This window comes from Tympanuchus pallidicinctus, unplaced genomic scaffold (assembly GCF_026119805.1).
Source record: "Tympanuchus pallidicinctus isolate F22 unplaced genomic scaffold, pur_lepc_1.0 scaffold15, whole genome shotgun sequence".
NCBI lineage: Eukaryota > Metazoa > Chordata > Aves > Galliformes > Phasianidae > Tympanuchus > Tympanuchus pallidicinctus.
The window spans coordinates 33,402,332-33,426,662 of NW_026294669.1; the positions used below are offsets into that span (position 1 = coordinate 33,402,332).

Here is a 24,331-nt window from a genome sequence, read left to right on the forward strand (position 1 = left end):
GAGAATTTAAATCACATCATTCCCTCCTCTTTTCTCCCTGCAAATGCCAAGGAAGTTACTCTTATTTAGGTCAAGACAAAAAAAAAAAAACAAACAACTTTTTTTTCTCTCTCAGAAATTAGAGAATGAGTAAAACCCAAATACCTTGTTCTAACAGATGATTCAAGTGTTGAATCTGTAGGAATCTTCCTAGACTGTGTCTTAAACTGCAGGAACAGATGCTAGTTGACATGAGTGTGTTTTTGGCCTTGGTTAGACAGAGGGAATCGTGCTTCCCCATATAGTAGAACCTGCAGTTCTGGTTTAGGAATTTTATGAAATAATGACAGTGCAGGAGGAAGATCCTATTTCAAAAAAAGATACTTTTATGATAGAGTAATTGTGTGTGTTTCATGACCTCTCTTTTCTTCCCATTTAGCTTCTTGGCATCTTCTCTCTCTATTCTGGTTCTGTTTTATAAGCATTTCTCTCTGAAAACTGTCAGCTCTGGTGCACAACTGAAATAGGTGCATGCACAGGTTGTGATTCCTTTCTTCTTCGTTGCATTTTAATTCTGAACTCCAGATTAAGTCTGTTTAAATAATACTGGGACTTCATTCAGCTCCTAGACACTTCTTGATGTTCAACAAATGGTAAAGCATAACAATAATTTAAATCAAATAACCAAATCTGTATGAAATATGCACTTGTTACCTTTCCAAGAGATTTATTTTCTTCTCTGGATCCGTTTTGGGCTGTGCTACATTTGCCAAATCAAAAATAAACCAAGTTTGCAGTATAGGGACGTGATAAGTATGTGATTTCCATTATGTCCCGGTGTGCTGTATAATGCAAAATGGAAAACGTGTTTACATGATTTGAGTATAGAGTTGAAATAGATTTTCTGACCGTAGCCTAATCCCAGTGAATTGGTGCTAAAGTGATGGCAGAGCCAGTAGCTACTGGACTGCAATTTGAGCTATTTTTCAGTGCTAGAAGATTCCAGACCTATAGGGACAGTGGAGAAAACAGTCCTTTTGTCCTTGTTCCTTTCAGCTGTCAGCAGCAGGCTGGCAAGCAGTACTTCTGAAATTATTATGGATGGGGAGTAGTGATTCCACTGGTTGGTTGTTTGTGTTTCCTGTTGGGTTTTTCTAAGAACAATCAAAGTGCTCAGAAACATACACTGGAGTGTTTTAATGCACTGGAACTTCAGGAGGGTGTGGGAACAAGTCTGGTTTCACAGATGTCAGTCATGTTCTGCTCTTTCCGTCAGTAGAAGCAGAAACTCATCTGCATAGCAAGTATTTTAAATTCTGATTGTGATAGAGAGCGTCGCACTGCTTATTTAGTCTGTCCAGAAACAGTCATGTTTAGATGTTGCTGAAATGATTCTGGTACAGAACATGACCTGCCTCTCTTTGGTTTTGCAGCTTGGCCTCGCATCCCCTGAAAGACACAGTAGTCACTGGCAGTGATGACCGCCTCTGGAAAATGTGGGCTTTTCCTGATGGGAACATCATCATGGTGGGTGAAGGTCACACTGATTGGGTTTCAGGCTGCTGCTTCCATCCAAGGTTAGTGCAAACAGTCCCCTGAACAAGTACTAATCTCTTCTGGGGAGTGCTTGTTTGCTCTATCTTTGCTCACTGGCCTGCTTTGATGACTTTCTATTCTCAGCGTAACCCTGCGCTCTCTGCTGAATTTCCAAACATGTAGATAAGTGTTCCTCTGGCTTTTGCTGTGTTGACTTAACATTGATTGCTTTTAGTATTTTGTACGTCTTAAGCTTTGTCCACGTGCCAGTGCACGTAACAAGGAGTAAGAAGCTTTCAGATCAAGTTGACCGCTTATTCTTTGTGTTCATGCACTGTAACAAACACAGTTCCACTATTAAAAATACAGGAAATTTGTTTTCTTGTATTATCTGTCACGTGACTAAATGAGTTGCAGCTTACCTGGAGAATAAGAGCATGAGCTTTTCTCCTTTTTCTTTATGCAGATTTGAAGCTGAATTAGTAGACAAACGCAAACGTGAGAAATGAGAAACAAATACTTAGGGTACAGTGGTTCCAGAAATGAGTCAGAAGTTTAGTAGATTTCTTGATTGTTCTGATGAAAATAGTGCTTTTATACTGTAAGAAAATGGTTTTTTGTGGTGTTTATTTTTTTTAAGGCTGAGTCTGTGTACTGAAATGATTTTGCTTCGCATTTTTGAGGCTGCAATTGTGATAGAGCCTGTTACTGTTAGTAAAGGTCAGTTAGGGTACTCACCTCTGGTTTGCTTATATAAAAGGAGCATTATCAAGCTTCTAACCTCCTATTTTCCTTGTATTTATTACTCTGTATCAGTTCTTTCCCTCATGAGAAGGAAAAGGATCCTATTGAACTTCATAATTCCTCCCAGTTTTCGATATGGTTGTGAGTTAAATGTGTGTGCAGTCCTCCAAGCACTCTAAAATTCCACTTCCCAAAACCTTGGGCAGCTGGAGTAATGTTTCCTGCGGCAGATTTTAACCTTTCTGCTTTACTTCTGCACCCTTTCCTCTTGCAAAACATAATCCACGCTCATGCTTCAGGATATTCTGTTTCGTGTGTATATCCTTAGAAACAGTGTCATAGATTTGAAAGGAAAGAGTGATGTGTGACTTCAAAATCCCATATAGTTGAGATGGGAAGAGGAGAGACAGTCTCAGCTTCTAACGTTAAGACTGTAGGAAAAATTTTCCATTATTGGGTGACAAGTTGCACCAAGTTTGTGAGCATGCTGGACATCCTAAGCCTAACTTCCAGCTGAACAGAACGCTGCCTTGCTTCCTACCAGTTATGAATATAAAACTCATCATAGGGAAAGAAAGGGAAATACAATTAGAAGAGCATGTTATCATTTATAAAGCTGCTGGGCATGCTAATCAGATTTCGATAATGCATTGTTACCATGACACCCGCTGACTCAAAGACTCAAAACTGTTTTCTCATTAGTCTTTGACCAGAATACAGTCCTTTCAATAGACTTTCCTATTTCTCATTCAATTATTGAAATTAAAATGAGTTGAGGTACATCATTATTCACTTGCAGTATAAATTGACTCCTGCTGAATGCTCTGGAGTGATTCAAAAGCAGTGCTTCTACAATATTGTCTTATGTTACCGGAGAAAATATATAATGTGACAGAAGGCATTTAATCATAGTTTTTTTTTTCTCTCCTGTATATCAGGTATTCCAGAAATGAAAATAATGAAGTAGAAATGGAAAGTTTTCAGAAAAGTTTTCTGGAATCAAATATAGATAGCCTAGTTTTGTTTCTATTTTAAATATTCAGTAGGATGTTCATGCAGAAGTTGAAAAGAAAACTATTTTTGTCTGGGCTGTTTAATTGTGTTATGGAAATACGGGTTAAATTCCTTTGTTTTTACATTTTCTTTGTTGTCCTCTAATTTTTATCTTCTGTACCTGTAAAATCAGGTTTAGATCAATCTCTGCCTCTAGTCTGAAAGGTGATCTGTGTACAGTGGGTAGATGAGAGCATGTGATGTGCTGAACCTGCTGTCTATACGGTGCATGGTTACGCTGTGCCTCATGCTCTTCCATCTGTAGGCTCTCACTGCACAGTGGTGGCTCCCAGGGCACTGGAACAGGAGCAGAGCAGCTCCGTGTGCGCAGAGACAGCAGGACATCAGTTGTGATGCTCTCTACAGATTTGAGTGCAGAATTTTGCCTTGAGCTTTTAAAATAAAAGTAAAACTTCAAACAGGTGCTGTTATCAGCAGAGTACAGCAGCTGGATGGAGGATGGCAACTGGTCATAGTTCAAAAACAAACACGCTTTCGATTCCAGTCTGGCTGAATGGTACTCTGAATTAGCTGTTGCAAGTGCCTGTCACTGTTGTAAACTATCACAGGAATTACATTGTTGTTACAGGAATATTTCTCAGCTTGCTTTTTTATGTTTGTGAAGGAAAGAGGCTTCAGAGTTGCCACAGCCATCTATGTGAACATGTTAGCTGAGGAGCTGTGCAGCCTGCCTGTAGACACCAGCTGGACTGAGTTGTTTGGAGTAGTAGGTAAAAGCTGCATCTCCTGCGAGTTTCCAACAAATAGGTTGAGGATGTTTTTGAATATACCTTCAAGAACTGGAGTCTGACTGCTCTAAGATATTTCAGGGCATGTGCTGGATTTATCTTCATTGCTACCACTCCTGAATGGCTGAAAGATTAAGCTTTGTGGCGTAGCAGAGGTGTGTTAATGTCCTAGAAAGTTCTGGTGAACTGTAAAACACCATATTAGTGCTAAGCACATATGTCTGCCTGTATTAATGTGTAGTATCCTTAATGTATTTATAAATATTCAACAGGTCAGCTCTTGTGAAATGTTTGTAGCCCTTTTCATGCAGGCATTCACCTCTGTGGAACACAGTGAATTTCTATTAACAAACTTTCGAATTGGAGGAAAAGAAAAAAAAAAAAAGCACCAACTGTAGGTTCTGAAAGCTATTTAAAACTTGCACTGAAAATTGTCAAATTGTCAGCTCCTCGTAGCCTCCTGTTCACCTGAGACAGAGGCCAAATTGCCTGTATCTTTTCAGTTGCTATTTGAACTCCAAGAGTTGCTGAGCAAAGAAATCAAAACTGTTGTTGGTTTGTTTATTATAACAAAAAAATGCCACAAGAGTTATCTTGAGCTGCATGGATTTTATGTGAGTTTTGTTGCTGTTAGAAAGCTGCAGGTGGGAATTGTCTCCTCGGTAATTAGGGGAGAGAAAAAAGATGGGGTAAGTGCATCAAGCATCTTAAAATAAAGGTGATTGTGATCAATACTGCAGAAAAAGGAGATGATGAGGTCTGATGAAGAGGAAGGTGAGATGCTGAGCCAAAAGAACAATCCATGTTCTCCTAGAACAGAAGCAGCTTTAGATTATGTCTGTCAAAGCTAAAGGAGATGATTTACATCAACAAAAATCTGTGCATGAATAGGTAAGTGCCATGCAAAGACAGGATGCGGGAAGAATTAGCAAAATATCTCAAGAAGGTGGATGTGAGGCCTTGAATAAAGGGGAGGGAGGAATTAATATTTGCAGCTGGGCTGGAATTCTCCAGAAGATTTAGGGGGTTCTGCAGAACATCAGAGGAGGCTATTGACACCAGAGATTTTGGTGTTCCTGAAGTGATTGAGAGGTTAGTGATGATCAGCAATGAAATGTCTATTAATATTTGGTCTGCAGAAGTGCTGGCCTATAAAACCAAGGTCTCTTCCAACTGTGTAAAGCTAAGCAGCACAAAGTTGCTACCAACCTTACGTTGGACAGTGTAGAAGCAGCCAAAAGCTGCTTGCTTTAGCTTTGCTGTGGCTCCAGGGGAACTTTAAGGCGTAGGATATAATATGGAAAACACAGTTGGATGCTTGGAATAGTTTTTTTCCACCCTGAAATGTGTGGTGCTATGAGTACCTGAGTACCTGATGGTGGCTTCCCAAGTCCAAAATGTTACTGGAGATCCTAAGCATGAAAAAGATGATATATTCTCAGTTCTGAAGAGCAGTGGGTGATAAATGTGCAACTCTGGAAGTAGACTGTTAGAGCGGAACCGATTTCCTTGTTGCACAGAAACTTTTAAGGGTAAAAAATAGACAAAAAAGCCCTAAGCAGAATTGAGAAGTCAGAATAAACTGAGAAACTGAAATGAATTATTATTCAGTTAAGTCCTCGGTTTTATTTTAACGTGATTTAAAATTTTTCATTGTTCCATCAGTTGGGCTTGTTTAAAAACAAAACAAAACAACAACCCTATCCAGAGCTGAACTGTAATGTGAGAAGAGAGCACTGACCATAAAGCCATGCAGTAATCGAGGAATGAGGGAGGGCAGGGAGAACCCTGTGATGGAGCTGTGGGGGAGTAAGGCTGGGTTGAGCAGGGAATCATTCATGGGAAGGAGAAGTTGAGCAGGATTTGGAGACAGCTGTGATGTGTTGTTCAGCAGTAACAGGCAGAATCTGACGCTGCCCTCTGCTCGCCGAGTCCCAGAAGGCTTGTGCTTGGAGAAGGGGGGAGATGCTGAGGAGCAAAAATGAGACTCGACAGCTTGGCAGGTATATGTACAATTTCAGCATCTCACAGCGGACACGCTTGTGTAGCTTGAGAGGTGGAGTGCTTTGATTATCAAGGTGAATTGCAAATGGGGAGCGTTCCTCTTTCTTCATCCCTTACCTCTGCAGCTCCTGACTCCCTACAGACCAAACTGGTGAGGAGGGCTCTATTACTGGTAGATACTGATGCGTTTGATCCATGCCAGCCTTCCTGACAATAATAATGCTCTCATATATCAGTGCTCGGTGAAGAAACAGCTTCAGGGTTTGAAGAGAGTGAGACAGATGACCTGACACTAAAACAAATGGCTGGCTTCTGTTCGGTAATGTATTGCAACTAATATATTTTTTTAAATAATGCTATATGTGACCCAGAAACCTCAGCAAATGGAGGGATTTGATGCATTGAGTGTGATATTGCATAGGTTCTTTAGTCACGTTAAAACAGCTGAGATGGTTTGAGAGAGGTCATTCATAAGAGCTCTGTATTCAGAAACTAAGACTGGTCAGGAAAACTCCTGTTGTACCTCAGAGCCTCTCAGTAAGGTCCTCTTGGTGACAGGAGCTCAGAGGTGGCTGAGAATAAGTGGTCCATGAATGATGATCTTTAGAAGACGACTTCTGCTAGTTTTTCAGTCATTAACATTGAGTACCACACTTTGCAGAGAACCAAGCTGAGACTTAAAAGCCGCTGAATCTGCTCTGAGAATTAACATAAGAAAGAGCTGTAAGACTCATGTTAATCACAAAAGTCTCCATTGGCTATCAGTGAAATAGAATTTTTCTGATTTGTGCCATGACATAGATGCTTTAAAGCCCTATTCAAGGTTTCCTACAGAAACAGATGTTTTTTATTTATCCTTTTATTACTGTTAATAGCTATTAAGGAAATGTGAGATAGACCTGCACATTTTCCTTAGGACTTTCGCACAGTATTTCTGTCATAAAGGCATAATGATTTAATTTCTTAGAGAACCTTTGATTCTTCTGTAGTTGAACGAACTCTTCAGTTACCGGGTTATGTATTCAATTTGACAATGGTTAGAAAGTTCTTCTGAGGGGTGTGATTAATTTTCAGTCTCCTGGCAGGCTGTAAAGCATCGCTTTTAGCAGACTGCACATCTGGTGCGATGTCTCCTCAAACTGAACTCATACAGGAAACTCCATTCATTTATTCTGCAAGAAAAGGACTATTTCAGAAATCCTCTAGTCCGTTCCCCAGCCTACAGTGTTAATGTGGATTTGATGTTTTCATAGAAGTATGATAACATTTTAATTTCAAAAATAGTTTGGTCTATTTCAGAAGTCTTTGGCAAGCTTCAGGCTTCTTACACAAGGAAACAGTCTTTGTATAACGTCATTCTCTCTCAAGCCAACAAAGCCTACTATTTTTACTTCACATGCATGCTTGAGTGGGTGGGCATTACATTTCCTTTGGGATTCTCAATCTCATTATTTTTTATCAATAAAAAGCCTCTGCTGGACAAAGGAATAAATCACATATAAATGAAATATGAGAGATTACATGAGAAGCCCAGCTTCTGCTTAGACTAATCCAATATCTTTGGCCAAACATCTCAATGTCAGAGTCTTTATAAGTATTCTACAGGATCAGTCTGGCAAAAAGAAATCGATAACCAGGTAATGGATTTGATTAAAATTTTTCCCCTTCTACCCACTCTCACAAGCCAAATGTTTCTACCCATACTAATCTGTTCTGGCACGTGCAACTGCTGGTTATTCTCTGTGGCTTTCTGGGATGTGTATCTATAATAAGCTTTATATCATTTCAGAGTGACGTGTTAACTATTGGTGAGTATGAGCTTTAAGAAAAAGCGATACATGTATCTTGTTTTATTTTCCTTTAGAGATCAATTCTGCAATGTGCCTTTGGAAAATATGGGGTGGTAATAATTGTAGCTTTGCTACACGTTTAGATGCTGTTTTGTTGTGCAGAATTGGCTTTTTTTTCTGCTGCTCCTGCTATTCTGAGGAGTGTTTTCTTATGTGACCCAGATATCAAGCAGACGTCCAAACCTCTAGATGTTTTTGTTGTTGTCAAGTCATCCTTATTCACCTGAACTTCTATCTTCTGTCTTTGTGATGGTTGTACCAGCAGACTGTGGGCCATCTGTATCATTTGACTCGAGAGTCACTTGGAATCAGGCTGGTAGCGTTCTGCAGGGATTGTTGCATCTACTTTTGAAGAAGTACAGTTTCCATTTCAATAGGAAGAAAAAAGCAAGGTGCTATTGTGTAAATTTTGAATTTTGAGGCTCAGCTGCTTCAGTTGTGGAGATTTGTTGGGAGTGTGCACTACTTTTCTCTTTCTAAGTAAATTCTTCACTTACCAGAACTGTCCTTTAGAAGCTGTTAGAAGCTAGAAATACTTTGCAGGACAAAATACAAAATGCAACATGTTTCTTTTATATCAGGAACCTTAAAAGTCTGTCATTACATTGATTTCTTTAAAAAGCAAACGATCTGCACTGCCATAGTGCAGTTACTGAATAGGCTTCATTTTTCACCCAGAACGACCATGCTTTATTGGGAAACCATTTTTGGCTTCTCTTCTTGGTTGGTGGAAATATTGACCACTCCAAGGTAGTGATTCGCTAATAATATCTCCATTCCAGTAATTCAGCAAGCAGCAGGAGAGAGAGATGCTGATGACAGGCCAAGGGAGGAAGCTAGCTGACAGAAGGAGCAGTCCTCCTACTGAGCAGTCCAAATGTATATTTCAAACAATTACAGGAGGAAAACGCGTCATAATAAAATGCTGCCATTTGATGAAGCCGCTCTGTGGTTGCCTTCACAGGTGGTTTCACAGACTTGTGAAAATTTAAAAGTCAGTCACTGGAAACATCTGGAAATCTTTGTGTGGAACTAATGAACAGAGGGCTTAAGGTAAACTGCCATCCTGTTCCTAAGAGCAGTAATTTCATATCAGTACCATTTGGTTGAGTGTCTTTAGATATTTCCGCCGATTTGCAGGTATGGCTCAGGCTTGTAAAAGCTGTGGTACAACGGGAGCTGTTTCGAATGCCCGCAGTCTGGTTGTTGTGTGTGTGGTTTGCAGTGGGCTTTTTGCATCTGAAGTGAAGTCAGGTTCTTCTGCATTTTAGAAATTTATGATAAGATGCCGATGCCAATTGCTTTATGTCTCTTTTCTATGTTTCTTGTGTATTGTAAAGGAGTTGTAGGGGTAAATGTGCAAAGTGTAGCTAGTTTATTCATTTGCTTGTATGTTTTGTCTCCTACATGTTCCTTACGTTTTTTATGTGCATATAGAGGGGCATTAACTTTTTCCTCCTGTTTCTTGAGGGAAGAAGAAAGGAATGTGGCTTCTGAAACGTAAATTCCCTTTCACGGGATTTTTATGTGAGCCTCCAAGCAAGCTACCAACTTAGGTTTGTCCCTTGTTCCCCAGAGCTAGTGCTGTCCTAATGGCAGTTTGCTGTCAGCGGAAGAGAGCGGCTAAGCAAGAACAGACAGTTAACGTGTCTGTAAGATGCTGACAAAAAAAGTTGGAGGCTATCTTGCTTCAAAAGCTGATCATAAAGACTTACAGAACGTGTTGGGAATGGCTCAGAGCAGCATCCCGATGTCAGCCCCCGAGCGGCTCAGCGCCCAAGCAGCCTTCAGGCCAAAGCCATGCCACAAAAGCCCATCTCTCCCACCAGGGGCTGGGTGCAGGGTCACAGCCACAAGTGCCATCAGCTTGGAAAATGAATGCTAGGGTAACATTAAGCTTTCATTTTTGGAGCTTTCTGCTAAAACAGTTTGGGTTTTTTTGTGCACCTAGGGGTTTGAGGAAGGATTACATCTCCCTCACAAACTAAATAATGAGTAAAGGCAAGGGATATTTAATTATATATATGTATTTTATTGGATGATATTTCTCTACTTTTCTGAGTAGTAAATATTTAACTACCAATGTTTTTTCTTTGGTGTCTGGTCGGTCTTACATGCATGAGTTCTCTTGAATAATAAAGCTCAATCCTTGGCTGTGTGAGATAGGAATCCAAAGGATTGATGTTGTCACTTTGGTTTTGTCTTGGAAATAATTTTATTGATGGCAGTAGTGGATTTGAATTTGGTCAAATCAAACAGTTCAATTCAAACTCAGGAATTCTTTGGGATTTCTTTTATTTATTTATTTATTTATTTTTATTTTATTTTTCTTCCTTTTTTTTTATTATTGGGCTTATTTTCTCTAATCTCTTTCCACTGTGTTTTTTTCCTCTCAGAGAATATAATGCATTTGTTACTCGTGAGTTCGTTGCCCCTCCATCACAAAAACAAAGCATCTCCTTAAAGTCTCCTTTTTAAGGACCCAAGAATTGATACCTGTAACATGTTGACCTTAAATGCGTTAGAACTCCTACTGCTACAAAAAAGATAGCTGGTCTTTATATAGCATTTTTTTACCTTACCTTTATAATGTCACTTAAATTCCTAGCTTGTCTATAAGGTAAATAATTTTCAAATGTTCTGAACGCTTTGCCTATGTAGAAATGGTCTTACTTGTAAACGACTTTTTTGCATGTTACGTTCCTTGATTATGTGAATTTTAGACCTGCAAACAGCTGTAGGAGCCATTGGGATCATCAAGCCAATCTCATTGTATTGGTCAAAAAGGCACTGTGATGCTCTTCTTCATTTTCCCAAAACAGGTATCAAGGTAGATCTCTTTACAAGAAAAGCTTTAGTAGTCAATCTCTAATATTTTGGCTTAAATGCTTAGGTGCATAGAAAATAAGAGAACTTTTCTCAGCTATATGGATAGCCAGATCTGGTGTGGAAATGGAATAGAACTTATTTGAGAAAGTTCTCTTTGTATGATGAATTCTCGGTTAGAAAGGAAGAAGAGGAAAATGCAATTGAAATCTCTTATAGAGCACTAATAAAGTGGTGTATTTCTAAATGTATTAGTTCAGCTTCAGTGGAGCCATGAATATGCTCTATGAAAATCCAGTTGAAATTTGATGGCTCTTCATGCCATTTGTGCTCTCCTTGTCCACTTCACCCTGGTTTTTAGTTTCAGCTGTTCTTAGTACAGCTGCTGCCCATGAGTCACCAGGGGTAATGCTGTTTTGCAGATATTCAAGTCATTTGCTTTGGTTTGGAGAAAAAGATACTTTTGTTCACTCAGAAGGCTCTGGGCCTTGGGTAGTTCAGGTTTTCTTCTAGCTTTGCTGGTGCTTGAGAGTTTGGAGTTAAAATACAGAAAGCTTACTGATTCCTCGCTTGGGTTGGTTGCAGTGCTGTCAGTCTAATCCTGTGGTTCTGCTAAATGTCTTACTCCAGCTCTTTCCAGGGTTGTTATACACATCAAAACATCTCTTATAATAGAATCTTCTGTGTTATGTTTCATTGTTTGCAATTATAATCTCGATGTCTTTAACATTCCTGTTTCAATATTGTTTTCTTCTGTGCAATAAAGGCAATTGTTTTGTCCCTAAAGTCTGCTGCAAGGGTTTCTAGTGGAGTAGGTAAGGAGATGTCTATGTTTATGTTAAAATGTGCATTTTCCTAATGTGTAGCAGTTAAAATAAGAAACATTAGTGCTAGAGTTGACTGGAGAAAGGCAATTTGATTGTGAGGCAGCGTGGAAGATATTTCAGTTGAAAATAAACCCAAAATATTTGAATGCTTTTTTTTTTTTTAAATTGAATCATATGGAAGCATCCCTTTCAAGATAGGAGGCTTAGGTTTCATGTAAGTATTCACACTGATTTTAATTTTTTCATTTGGAGTTGAAGGTTTCTGGTGTTTTTGTTTCCTTTTTCTTGCTTGCTTTATTTTGTTTTTAATAGTATGGTAGACTTGTTTCATTAATCTTCTGGCCAGAAAATTAAAATTTGATATTTTAGTTCATATCTGGAAAATTAACCCTTGCGTGGATTTCATTACACTTTCTTAGTTCTTGATATTGTTTCCTTCCTGCATAGTGGCAAAAGTTCCTTTAGTATTTCATATGTTTTCTTAGTAAAGCATATATAATTTATTTCCCAACCTTTGGGCAGTGTGTTTTGAAATTAGCCTGTGGATATTTTGGATTTCTTGCCATGAATCTTGTTTCCAGGCTTGGAACTTTAGATTATTGCTTCCAGTTGGGAATGAATTCGAAATGGTCTTAAGTACGCAATAAGATGGGATGTTTGAAAGGAGGAAAATTCGTCTTGGGCAAAGTCCAGATAGGATTTGTGTGGCTGTCATTTATTGCATATGTTTTTTCTCTCAGCCTTTTTCATTTCAGTGCATTAGGTAATTTCAGTTACAAAGCAGTTGCAGTGGCAGGAGTAGCATGCAATGTTGACCATCTGTGAAGTAAGAACCAGGATTTCCTTGACAACTGAAGGAAGTGGATGCAGAAGCCTGTTCTCAGCTTGCAATTGTATTCTTTGTTTTTTGGGTAGTGAATATGTAAAATGACTGGGGAACAGAAAAGAAAAGGGCCACAGTGTGTCTGTGTCTGCCATCAGCTTTAAAAGGAGCTGGTTTGGAGTTCTGCTGTTGGGTTGTAGTTTTTTTTTTCTTCTTTTTTGTTTCTCCCCCTTGATTGTTCAGATACTAGACTGCATGACCTCATATAAAACCATTTTGTTGTAAAGGATGGTATTTGGTATGCTGCTTTTTCTTACGTGCAGCATTGTGTCAATATTCAGCATTTCAGCTCCTCCTTCATCCTCACACTTTAATTTGCTATTGGTCACTGCCTCCACTAGCTAATCCCCTGCCTTTGGGGATGGCTCTGAGATCTGAGATCTGATATTGCCCACAGTGTAAGCGCCAGTGCAGTTGTGTGCTCTTCCTCGAGGTTTTGCAGTCGAGAGTTCATTGCACAGCATGAGTTGGTCTTCCAGGTTCCTGGGAAATGTTCACGTGTCAGTGCAGAACTTCTCACAGACTAGGGAAGTCTTTATGCACTCTCTGAACTCTCTATGCACATAAATATGCAGCTTAAAAATGATGCTGTGTAGAAACGTGCAAATGAGATGGATGACTGTGGTTCATTACGGCTCATTGATTGGAATTAGGCGTGACTGGACACCCATTTGGGACTGATAATGAATTGGAAATGGCTGATCCACAACTTTGCCTTACAGGGGAACTGTGGCACAAGTTTATCGTTGTTAATGTGGGTCATAAATCCGCTTTGTATGTGGGATTCATGTATCTGAACTCCTTCCAAGCCACACTTTTGCCTACATCAACAGGCCTTCATTAGAATTTGAGGTCTTGGAGTCTTTCCAACAGATGAAAAAAGACGTGCTGAATGAGATGGGTGTTGATATTAAGCATTGCTCGCTATTAACATGCTGTTTAATGTATTTTATGGCCACTGATTGGCACTGTGCATGTTTTTATGTGGTTTAAATACGCTAATTTATTTTTAAAACATAAATACCATATAGGAATCTTTCAACTGACATTGATGCTGATGAGGGAGAACATTGGTGCAGAACAGATAACAGTTATGCGAAAGCATGTTAGTGTTTTGCAGTATCCTAAAGCAAAATGGCACAGCTGTATGGCCAGAATCTGAATCTACCTTCATTGTATGCAGCATTTGCAATTTTCATCTCATTGGTCAAGCTAGTATGAGCTCCTCCACTTCCAATAGGATGGTGAAGTTCTCTTATGTCACAGCAGGTAGGTTGTGGAATTGTGGTATGGAATACCAGCTGTGAGAACTTTATTCATGACAATTTTAACCATTATAAAGGTAATTATTCACTGGGCTCCTAGTCTTGCACAGGGCCCCGCGTTGTCCAGTGCCTGCTGTCTGTGCATTTCACTCCCTCTAATTTCCAAGTGTTGTAGCCAGTCTTATCTTTTTGCTTTTATTTCTTACCTGGCACGCTTCCAGACCCTCCTAAAAGGCAATTTTGTGTGAACTAAAACTGCCTTCTACCAGGTGCCTAAATTATTTTAAAATCTCGTTTAACTGTTCTTAATTACGTGACGTTGAAAGACAGCTAGCTCATTTTTTATACTTTAAAAAGACTCGCCTGCAGTGAATGGTAATGCACTCCGTGTTTCTGCAGAGGGACCAAGCTAATCTTAGCAAGCTAATGGATTGCAATGGAGCAGGTCTGACTGCAGGCCGTGCAGATGATAACCTGAGCTTGGAACAATGTGCTACCATGTGGACGTGAGAAAATATCATCATAGTGACCCTGGGTGCTGAACTGTAGGCTGCATTTAGAGCAGGCCAAAGCGCTGAAATAAAGGACTAATTGCACGTTGTGACAGCCAGGCTGATCAGAGCAGTGGGAAGCACCAGGTGAAATGCTATTTCTGTGTATGATTGGATATGCCCGCTTCTGCCACCAGTACTCAGTTCAGAAAGGGAAAATGCTTTAGATTTCAGAGAACTGGTTGGGATTTGCTTACAGTCAACTTGAAGTCATTCTGTAGAATTTGTGTATACCACACTGGGAATCTTTTTTTGGTAATAGGAGCATGTTATGTTGAACGCATTGCAGCCATGAAATTACAGCTTCAAGGAAGTTTTAATAAAAGAAGATCAACTTCTGTCAAATAATTAAAAATGTCTTTCCATGACGCTGTGTCTGCTGTAGGGTCTGGCAAGGGGACCCACGCCTGAGGAATGGCTTTACTTCTTTCCCTTTGTTATCACACCGAGCTGTCAGCTAAGTGGGATGGCAGGGAATGCAGCTCTCCTGTCATGGGTCAATGTGAAGATGCGAGCATGTGCTCAAAGGATCTTGCAATTCAGTAACATAGAATGAAAAATCGCCTTGAGTTTGCTTTTGGCATACTATGCATTGACAAAACTTTCTGCTGATTTCCAGCTGGTAGCTTTGGGTGGCAGGCTTTTGCAGAATGACGGCACAAAAAACTACATGCCTACGTGCCATCCACTCTCTGCTGGTTATTACTCCAATTCCTGACTTTGAACTTTCTCACTGGTTTATAAAATGTCAGTTTGTGATTGGTTGTTGCATCTTGGAAGGTTCTCTTTCAGCTTTGGTGATAAACGATGTAAGTAAAGAGAAGAAATCTCATGTTTCTATTTCTGGTGTTCTAGCCTTCACTTTCTGTATAAATGACATTTGATGAGTATTAACAAATAGAAGTTTGGCTTAAGATTATTCTGAACAATGTAACATTGCAATTAAGGTATGGCTTGGACAAACATATAGCCTATGTGGACAATGGAAAGAACTGCCAAAAAGAGCCGCGGGGATCAAAAAACCTGGGGGTTTTAATAAGAAATGTCACTTGAAATAATTAATGTGGCTCAGACTTTAGGACATAAAAATAACTAAAAAAAAAAAAAAAAGTGAATTGTATCTTAAGCCTATATTCTCAAGGATGCGACTTACTTTGGAATCAGGCTCTGTGCTGCGGAGTGTTTTATTTTTATGCAGGCTAAGAACTCAAGCATGGCTACACATGCTGTGAAATGCAAATCATTGGGATGGGATGATGGTCCGGAGCATGGAGCACCAGGGAGTGCATGGGCATGGGTAGGAACTGGAAGGGCATTTGTCAGGTTTTGTCCAGGCACCCTCCTGGACTCTCTCATATCAAGACTTTCTAAGCCAGATGCTGTTTCCATGTGACTTCTGATATATTTCTCTTTTAGGGCTTTGTGCTTTCTTCCTTTGTACCCGCAGAAAGTTTTAGCCACGTAGTCCTGTCCAGGCAGGTCTCTCACCTAGTGTGGAAAAAATCACCTGTATTTTTTTTATGGGAATCTTCTCAATAATCTGTTGACCTCAACTTTTTTAAATTCATCCACATTTCACCATCTCTCCTTGGTTAGAAGCCCTTGAGAGACCAGTGTAGTAGGACAAAAGAGAGAAATAATGCCTGCAGCTTGAACTCATGCCTGGCATTTGCATCCCTTGTGTTGAGTTTAGTATCAGATGGAAAAGTGAGATACTGCTTTCTTGGGATAGTCAGCGGTAGGTCTGTGCTTTCCTCACGTAACTATCTGCCTCACAGTTTTTAGCCTTGTTTCCAAGGAAAATGCAGCTTACAAGGACGTGCCCCCTATTCTTTGTACATGCGTCTTCTGCACCAGTTCCTGTCACAATCACCCACGCTCTCTAGAAACGTCTAACCTGCGTCTAATTCTGACAAAGCTTGAGGTCTAAAAGATCAGTCAATTCCCAGTATTTATATTTAATCAGCAGCTAAGGTGGTGGTGCTAAGAGGCAAAATGCATTTCTGTAGATACTCAGGCTTCATTAGTTCTGGTTTTCATGGACCAACTCATTTTTTTCTAGTAAGAGTTTAAAGGAAGCAGCTGTGCACTAGATGCTTCTTTCTTCTCTAGCTTAGCATGTAATGTCAGCAAAATTAAAGTCATTTTTAACACTGTTTACAGTTCTGGCCTTGGGTTTTGCTGTGTTTAGGGACTACCTGTGTTGATACTGTAAATAGTCCAGTGGCTTTTAGAGTTTTGCTTTAGAATAAGTGCACAAATAGAAGTAAATAAGAAACGCAATTTCTCCAATTGTGTAAGATTGATTTCAAAATGTTTTTCAATTGCCATGGTGAAAGGCCATTAATTTCATAGTGCTTTAGATGATGGCATGTTCAAATTATCTGATGAGCTGCTGATGTTGATGTGCTGTTGAGTTCCAGTCAGAGGCTACCTGCTGCTGCAGCTCTTCTAGGACACAACTTGAACACAAGTGCTGTCTTAGCGTGTTGTTTTGAGAAGCAGTGTTTGCCTGCGCTGCGTATAAGGCTTTGCTCACCTCCTTTTGATTTAGGCTGGAACTGTCTCAAGAAAGGAACTGCGTTTTACTTTGTCTGCAGAGCTCCAGGTGCGTCCACACCACTACATGAATAATACATACAAATGCTGGCACCACAGATGTGCTGTGTTCTCTTAATGCAGCGTAGGATATAGTAATAAAATGGTTATCTGCAGTAGCTGTCCCTGGCATCTGCTGAAGCTCATAGGCCTGAGATTGATCCTGAGGATGAGATACGGTGGGCAGAGAAGTCTACCTTGCTGTTATTTACCAAGCAAGCGGTAGAGGAAGCAAATGTAACCTTTGTGCACTGGGGTTTGGGATAAAGCAGACCACGTATTCTCAATGGTTATGAAAAGCTGTCACTCTGGGTGGGAAGAGAAAGGTTTCAGGCAGCTGGATGTTTGTTATTTTGGCTGATAGAAGACAGTCTGTGTACCTTGTGAAGGACGGGCCTGTGGTGCTGCTTGGCAGCTGATGTAGGGAAGCAGAAGAGCCTGCTGGCTCCACCATCTTCAGAGGGAGCTTCAGTAACCCTGCTGGAGCGGCTCAATGTTCAGCTCTGCCTGCAGAGCCCATTATCCCAGAGTGTAGGAGTGAGGCACTTCTGCTGATGTGCTGGTCTTTCTGTAGGGCTGCACCATCAGATTACTAATTGCCTGTGTTTTTCTGGTATTTCATGAAGGTAATCAGTCCCCTGAACTATCCTACAATAACTTTCTGGAGCAGTGGGCTTATGGCATCAATTGGGAATCCGTGAAAAATTCCCTTGGGAAGTAGAACTGTGCCTATTTAATACTAGGAGAAAAGATCCCATCCGTAGAAACAGTTCAGGGATTACAGATGTCATAGACCCTCTGTTGTGAGCTGACCAAAAAGGGTAGGATTTGTTGCTTGTTATTCTCTCCTGATATGTTGTCTGTCTCCTTCTCCTTGATTTGTTTGGTAAAGAAGAATTAAAACTGTGTACTGTCTTCTCATATATATATGGGAGGATATATATATATATACACGCTCCACAGAATTAATTCGAGCTTTCTCTGTTAGTGATGAATTTTAAATTCAAATAGAGGTGTGTATACAGCTGCTGATAAATTTAAGGCTGAGCATATAGTGTTGCATTTCCACATGTTATTCTATTAAAAGAACTGGTTTCAAATCAGTCCTTCAGTAGAGGATTGTGTAGATAATAGAGACCGCCATGCTAAATCATTTAAAAAAATCTCCTTTTCCTAATGGTCATGTTTTACTTCAGATAAACTTGTATCACGTGTACAGGGTGATGGTGCAGTTTAGAGGGGGATGCTGAGGAGCTCGTGCTGCAGTGGCTGGGCTGCCAGGGTCCCTCTGCTTCTGAGCACGTCTGCCCCTTAGCTGCTGTCGGTGTGTTCCTCCAAACTTCTCCTCCACAGGCTGTGCTTTTGTTTCTGTGTCTCTGCTTTGCTCTCCTTTGATCTGCAAGGAGTGCTAAACCTCATTTGTAACTCCTTCCCCTGCCACAGATTGCCAAATTGAATCCATTTGAACTACCTTCCTGCTCATATCTGTTTCCTGAAAGATTTTCATCACAGCCTGGACGGTATCTTCTTAAAATTCAGCCCAAGGAACGAGTTCTTCATGTGGTATTTTGGGGATTATATATTAAAAAATGCATAAGCAATAAATCTTCTTTTGTGATTCACAACAGTGGCAGTGCCTGCTACCCTCTGAATCAATTATAGATTTCATCAGTCCCACTTTATACCTGCTTCAGAATTTGTTTTAAAATAGTTCTGATTTCCTACATGTAAAAAGGGTGCAATAATTTGTCATTTTGCTAATTTTATGTCTCCACAAGTGAGATGTAGCTTGAGTTATTAAAATGACGAGTGCTCCATTAATGAAAACACATTTATTCCTTGACAAAATCAGGGTCTCCTCCTGCAGCCCTCACTCAGGCTTTAAGCCTATATGCTTTGTCAAAATCTTTGTATTGATGATGGTGAGATAACTGCAGAGAAATTAGTCTGAATACCCAAGGTTGATGGATTTCTGGCCTTTAACTAACTTTTCCATAAATAAAATAGGGAACCTCCAGTATTACCTATATCACTTAAGGTGCATTAACTTTTTCAATGCTTTAGAAGGCCGTGGGATGAATGTATATCAGTCCATCTAACCTTTATACTGGGAGGACTGGTAGAAATGATACTAAGGGCAACGTTTCAGGATAGCTCAATCCCTTCGTTATACTGAAGCACTGGGAAATTTCAACACAATTTAGGAAATAGTCTCAAATATATGAAAGTTCTCTGCAGGGCTCACTGAACGAGGGCGATCTCATCAATGCAGTCTGCCTGGGTTTTCAGTAGATTCTTAAGGTCATTCAAGAGGAACTCTCAAAAAAGCATAACTGCCATGAATAAAAAAGGAAAAATCTCTTGCGAACTTAAAAACTGGTGAAAGAATGGGAATGAAATGTCACGTTCTGAATGGAGAAATTACCTGCGTCCCTCAGGGATCTGTGCTGGGACTGAAGTTATTAGGATGATCTTGGACACTGGAAGAGAAAAAGGTGGGAAAGTTTGCTGATCAGAATAATGAGGGCAGTAAAAATGAAGGATCCTTGTGAAGAAGTGCAGGAGAAGAATTAGGTTTGGAAAAGTTGACTATGAAGTGGCAAATGAAATTCCATGCAGATGAAAGTGAAGTAACGCACATGAAGAAAATAAATAGTAATTTCTCTAACCTAGTTATTGGTACCCAGGAAAGGAATCTTTTCTGGGAATTTCTGTGCAGTGGTACTGAAAACACTAATTGAATGAACAGAACAAGGAAGGAAACTGAAAGCACTGCTGTGCTGCTGGGTACCTCCACTGGGTTTCTTCAGTGCTTTTTTCATCTGAAAAGATATGGTCAAAGATATGGGATGACTTCAGTGTAAGGAATGAGTCCACAGGCTGAGTCTCCAGCTTGGCTGGTAAAATAATGTGGTAGGGAACCTGTAGTATCATTATCAGCTTGGAAGAGGGTTCATGTGTAGTCAGCATTTACTTTGCATTGTAATAGATTCCACTAGAATTAGAAGCATCAGATGAAGGTATTTAGGACAGGAGAATAATTAGAAATGCCAAATTACGTTTTGGGATGCAAGAGATTGTGGGTGCTGGAGGTGTGTATGTCCAAAAATAGGTGGTCATGAGAAAAGCAGCCTATGGGCAAGTTGTTAAGCACAGTATACAGTATCTGTCTCAAAGAAATCCGGAGACAGAGACTTCAAGGGGGTATTATACTACTCTACACGTTCATTCTTACCATTTTCCCATTAAGAATCCTCTCCTTTTGTGATAGAATGTAAGCTGCCGAAGCAGGTGAGCTCTGAGTCTGACACGCTGTGTCCGTGCTTAAACGCATTGGAACTATACTCATATCTGAAGTCAATAGATAGCGAGCGCCTGAGATTATCTGCAGTGAGTCAGAAGACAAAAATGTTACAATTAAATGATAATTCATGTATAGAAAGTGGTATGGATTTCAGAAATAAAAAAAAATATTCTTCCCTGAAGCTATTTTATTCTACTTAGAAAGTGATTTCCTGGGCTCCAGCGATGTTATCGATAAGCTCATAAATAGGCTGCTGAAAGTAGGAATGTCATTTCTGGAACCCGTATTTGCTTTCTCATGGGAAATAATTACTTCATGTCTTTTCTTTCTTGATATTTAGTATGTGACCACTTAGTCTATGATGCATCAGAAAATACGAATGTTTTAATGTAAAATCTACTGTTGTTTACTTAACTAGTCTTTCTTTTTCCTTCTAACAGTGGCACTCAGCTGGTCACTTCAAGTGGGGATACAACAGTACGGATATGGGACCTCTCAAAAGGGGGATGCGTTCTGACTTTCAAAGGACATGCCCAAGCTGTGTGGGACTGCTCGTGGCATTCTTGTGGTGATTTTGTGGCTTCTGCCTCTAAGGACAGCACAAGTAAAATATGGGATGTCAACAGGTATGGAATTACTGGAGATCCTTTATTATCTGGTTGATAGCTGTAATTAATAATCAGTGTTTTATGCTTCAGCCCAGTCAGAGAGAGAGAGACGTTTAACACCAACTTGTGGACTTCCCTTTAGGAACACGAGTAGATTAAAGGGAGTGGTGCAAGAAAAACAGCCTTGATGACATTTATGAGATAAGGCTATCCAAATTAGCTGAGAAGGACTTCAATTAAGATACTGCCACAAAGGCTGTTTCCTTTTATTTGGCATCTGCTATTCTGCAGTCATTTTTATTGTTGTTATTTGTTTTTGTTTGCTTGCTTTTAAGGTCATGGTTTTATGAAACTTCAGTACATAAAGTAAATAAGTAACAGAACAAAAACACAAACGAGCTTTCCATTTCATATTTCTGACTTAAAATTGAAGTGTGCTGTACATTCGTAAGTTGGATGAGTGGAAATTTATTTTATTCGTTATTTGAGTTTTGGCAAGGTGACTCCTGATTAATAAATAACTATACCTCTTCATTTTCTTTATTGCTCTGGCAAATGCATTTTATGAAGGTACTTAGAGAAATACAAGTACATTTTTGCTTACCAATTAATCATTAGTTCCTCATCTATCTTCAGTTGTATTTGAGGTGATATATTTTGAATAATGTACCCCTTAAAGGAATGGAATGGGATATTGTTTGGAGCTGATGCTTCTAGACTCATGGATAACTTAGAAATAGCATTACTGAAACCCCTCTGCTGTGTTAAGTCTGATTTTCAACAACTGAACGTTGCCTGTCCACAGAATTCTTCAGTCTGTGTTTTCCCTGGTTTGTTACGATCATCTCCCGATGGATTTGTCATTTCCTCTTTCCCTTTGCTTTTGGATGAGGCAAAATATTCTTTCAAGCTTGTTGCCCAAAGCAGGGGAAGAAGCTTCACTGAGAAGGCAAGGGAGACTTGCTTCTCCCTTATTTTGCTTAGATTCCTCCGTGTCTACTCGAAGCGCAGAGAGCCCTGCAGCAGACACTTAGAGACCTACTGGGGTCGTGCTTGGGAAACTGCTTGGCATTGTTGTAAGTGAAGTGCCACTGTACTGGTCAACTGGCCACAAATGAGTTGAGATTGTTGAGAATTTTCTAATTTAGTCAAGTTTTTTTGAGAACGAATTAGAACTCTGCTGTTACCAGTTTTTCAGTCTTCTTTTCAAGTCATGAATTGGGAAAGCTTTAAATAAAAGAACTCTTTTCTTCTTGACGGCATTACCAACATATGTATCCTTTCACCATTTGCTTAGTTTTAGAAGCAGGTGAGTTATTTTGACTGAGCTGGGAGCAGAAACTTAGACAAGCTCAGAACAAACACACAAGTTTTATAAAGCCATAGCTGAAAAGATTGGCAAAGTTCAAGGGAGTGGGATTTACAGCAGAAACCACCAATCAGTTCTGGCAACAGATGGTGCTTCCACCCTCGCTATCAGTTACAGAAATTAATGGTCAGTGTTCTTCTCGGGTGTGAAAATGCCTGGAATCTGTTGTCTCGTTCATTGCCTCTTTTCTTAACCTGCTGTAGCATTCTGATACTTCAGTTATCCTTTATGGCATGTGCATGACTTTTAAGAAATAATACTAAGAGTATTCTTAGCATTATGTCGAAATGGTTTTGAATTTGCATAAGGGAGGTTTTACTTCAGACCTTCTCAAGTATCTTTTCTGCCGAGGAAGCTTTTGTAGTCAGAGGTATCAAAGCAAATCTTCATTGCCAACCCAGGCCTCCCACTCGCAGTCATTAACAACTCTCATTTCTACCTCCAGTGTATTTGAAGAGTATTTCGCATTTGAAAATAAGACAGTAAGGTGTGCAGCCATGATGTGGAAGGTTCATATATCAGCTTATAATTACTGAGACCTTAAGTTGTGCCAAGCTGTCTGTGGCTAAAGGGAGCCGGGTCCTTCGTGATGGGATGATTTCAAGCTTGAGACAGTCTGACTGAAGACGTATTTCTGCAGAACAGTCAGCTGCCAATGAACCTTATGCCTAAGTTGACTGAATTCCAGTGAAAAATAAGCTCAAACAGAATATATGGCAATCCGTGTATTTATTTACTGAGGGGGATGGAGGTGGTGAGAAGAGAGTTACTTGCTTGTTAAGCAACCTGGTCTTTTTCAGTTTGGATTGTTGATGTATTGATACTTGTGTACAGAAATGCTATGCAGAGGAACTTGGAATTTATTTTGGCTTGCAGTACTAATTGCCTGCAAATTGGATGAGTTTGGCAAAACAAATCCTAGGTGTTGTCCAGAGTGCCCCGGGTAAATTTATGTGCCTGGAGTCCTGCGATAAAAGGAAGGCAGCTGTGCCTTCAATGTACCATGTCAGTCTGTAACCTCCTTCAGATGCTTTTTATGTTCTGAGTGTGTGCAGTAAAGCAGGAAGGTGGAGCAGGCTTGCTACAGAGGTTTGCAATGCTTGGGGAAAAATCCTCCCAGAATATCTTATCTCCTCATCTTCTTTAGAATTCTGCCTGCTCTCACAAAGCTGTCTCTGAGCAGGGGCCAGAGCACAAGATAACATACTTGCAATAGGATGATGATCAGTGACCACTGTTACTCTGTGATTAATTGTTTCTATGAATGAGGAATCAACATTTTATAGCGAGAGTTTTCTTTCATCCCTAATGTATACCTGGATGTATGCCTGCTTTCAATTTAAGTATTCCTGGAAAGCATCGTATTGGGGAGCAGGGGGAAGTGAGATGAATATCCAAGTTGTCAACTATCACCTCTCTAAAAGGGAAATGTAAATACGTACTTAAGATACAATCGTGTACAATTCTGTAAGCACTAGTAGTTGTCTTTTTGTTTCCAGACTTCATAAAGCTGCTCTTGTATGTTAGGAACATACTTTTATTTTTTTATAGGAATCTGTAATGGTAACTTTTAAGATTCCTACAACAGTTTTCTGTGATTCAGAACTTGGTATCCTTAAAGGGGAGAGGTTTTTTGTCCTTTTAGTACCAAAACCAAGTGCAATTCGCAGTCATCAAATCCGTTATTGGAATCCAAAGAATACAGGGCCTAATACCTTCTAAATAGGAAAAGGTTGTCAGCCATTTTATTACATTATTGTTTGTCAGTGATGAGAAAATAGAGCTCTCTAAATGCTTAATTTTTACTTTCTTAAGAGGTGAAACTATTGCTGAATTAATTCTTTAATAGATATTTTTCTTGAGCCTTTTTTGTTCTGGGAAGGTTGGCAAACTGTCATATATTGAGCCACGAATAACGTTCCTGCCAGGAGGATAACATGAGGGAGCTTTGTGGTTAAGTGTTCTCCTCCTTGACAGCTTACATGCCCTTTATTTAAAGGTCTGTTCTGATTTCACAAAAGCAAAACAGAAAACATTAACAAACACAAACCCAAGCACCTCTCGTCTGCCCTGAAGACACAAGCATGTGCAAAGATGTAACCATATCCAAGGTACAGCAGGGCTTGAGGGTGTTGGAGGGACTGTGTGTTCTCCTGGCGGAGTTGGCTGCTTTTAGAGGAAATGG

General features: G+C 39.8%; 1 protein-coding gene across 1 annotated transcript in view; it reads left to right on the forward strand.

Annotated features, from left to right (window-relative positions):
• SPAG16 (sperm associated antigen 16) overlaps nucleotides 1–24,331 on the forward strand; it is a 349,932-nt gene that overhangs the window by 176,687 nt on the left and 148,914 nt on the right. Inside the window, exons 11-12 of the mRNA XM_052675105.1 lie at nucleotides 1,413–1,556; nucleotides 20,610–20,795. Coding sequence (XP_052531065.1) covers nucleotides 1,413–1,556; nucleotides 20,610–20,795 — 330 coding nt within the window. The remainder of the gene's footprint in view (nucleotides 1–1,412; nucleotides 1,557–20,609; nucleotides 20,796–24,331) is intronic.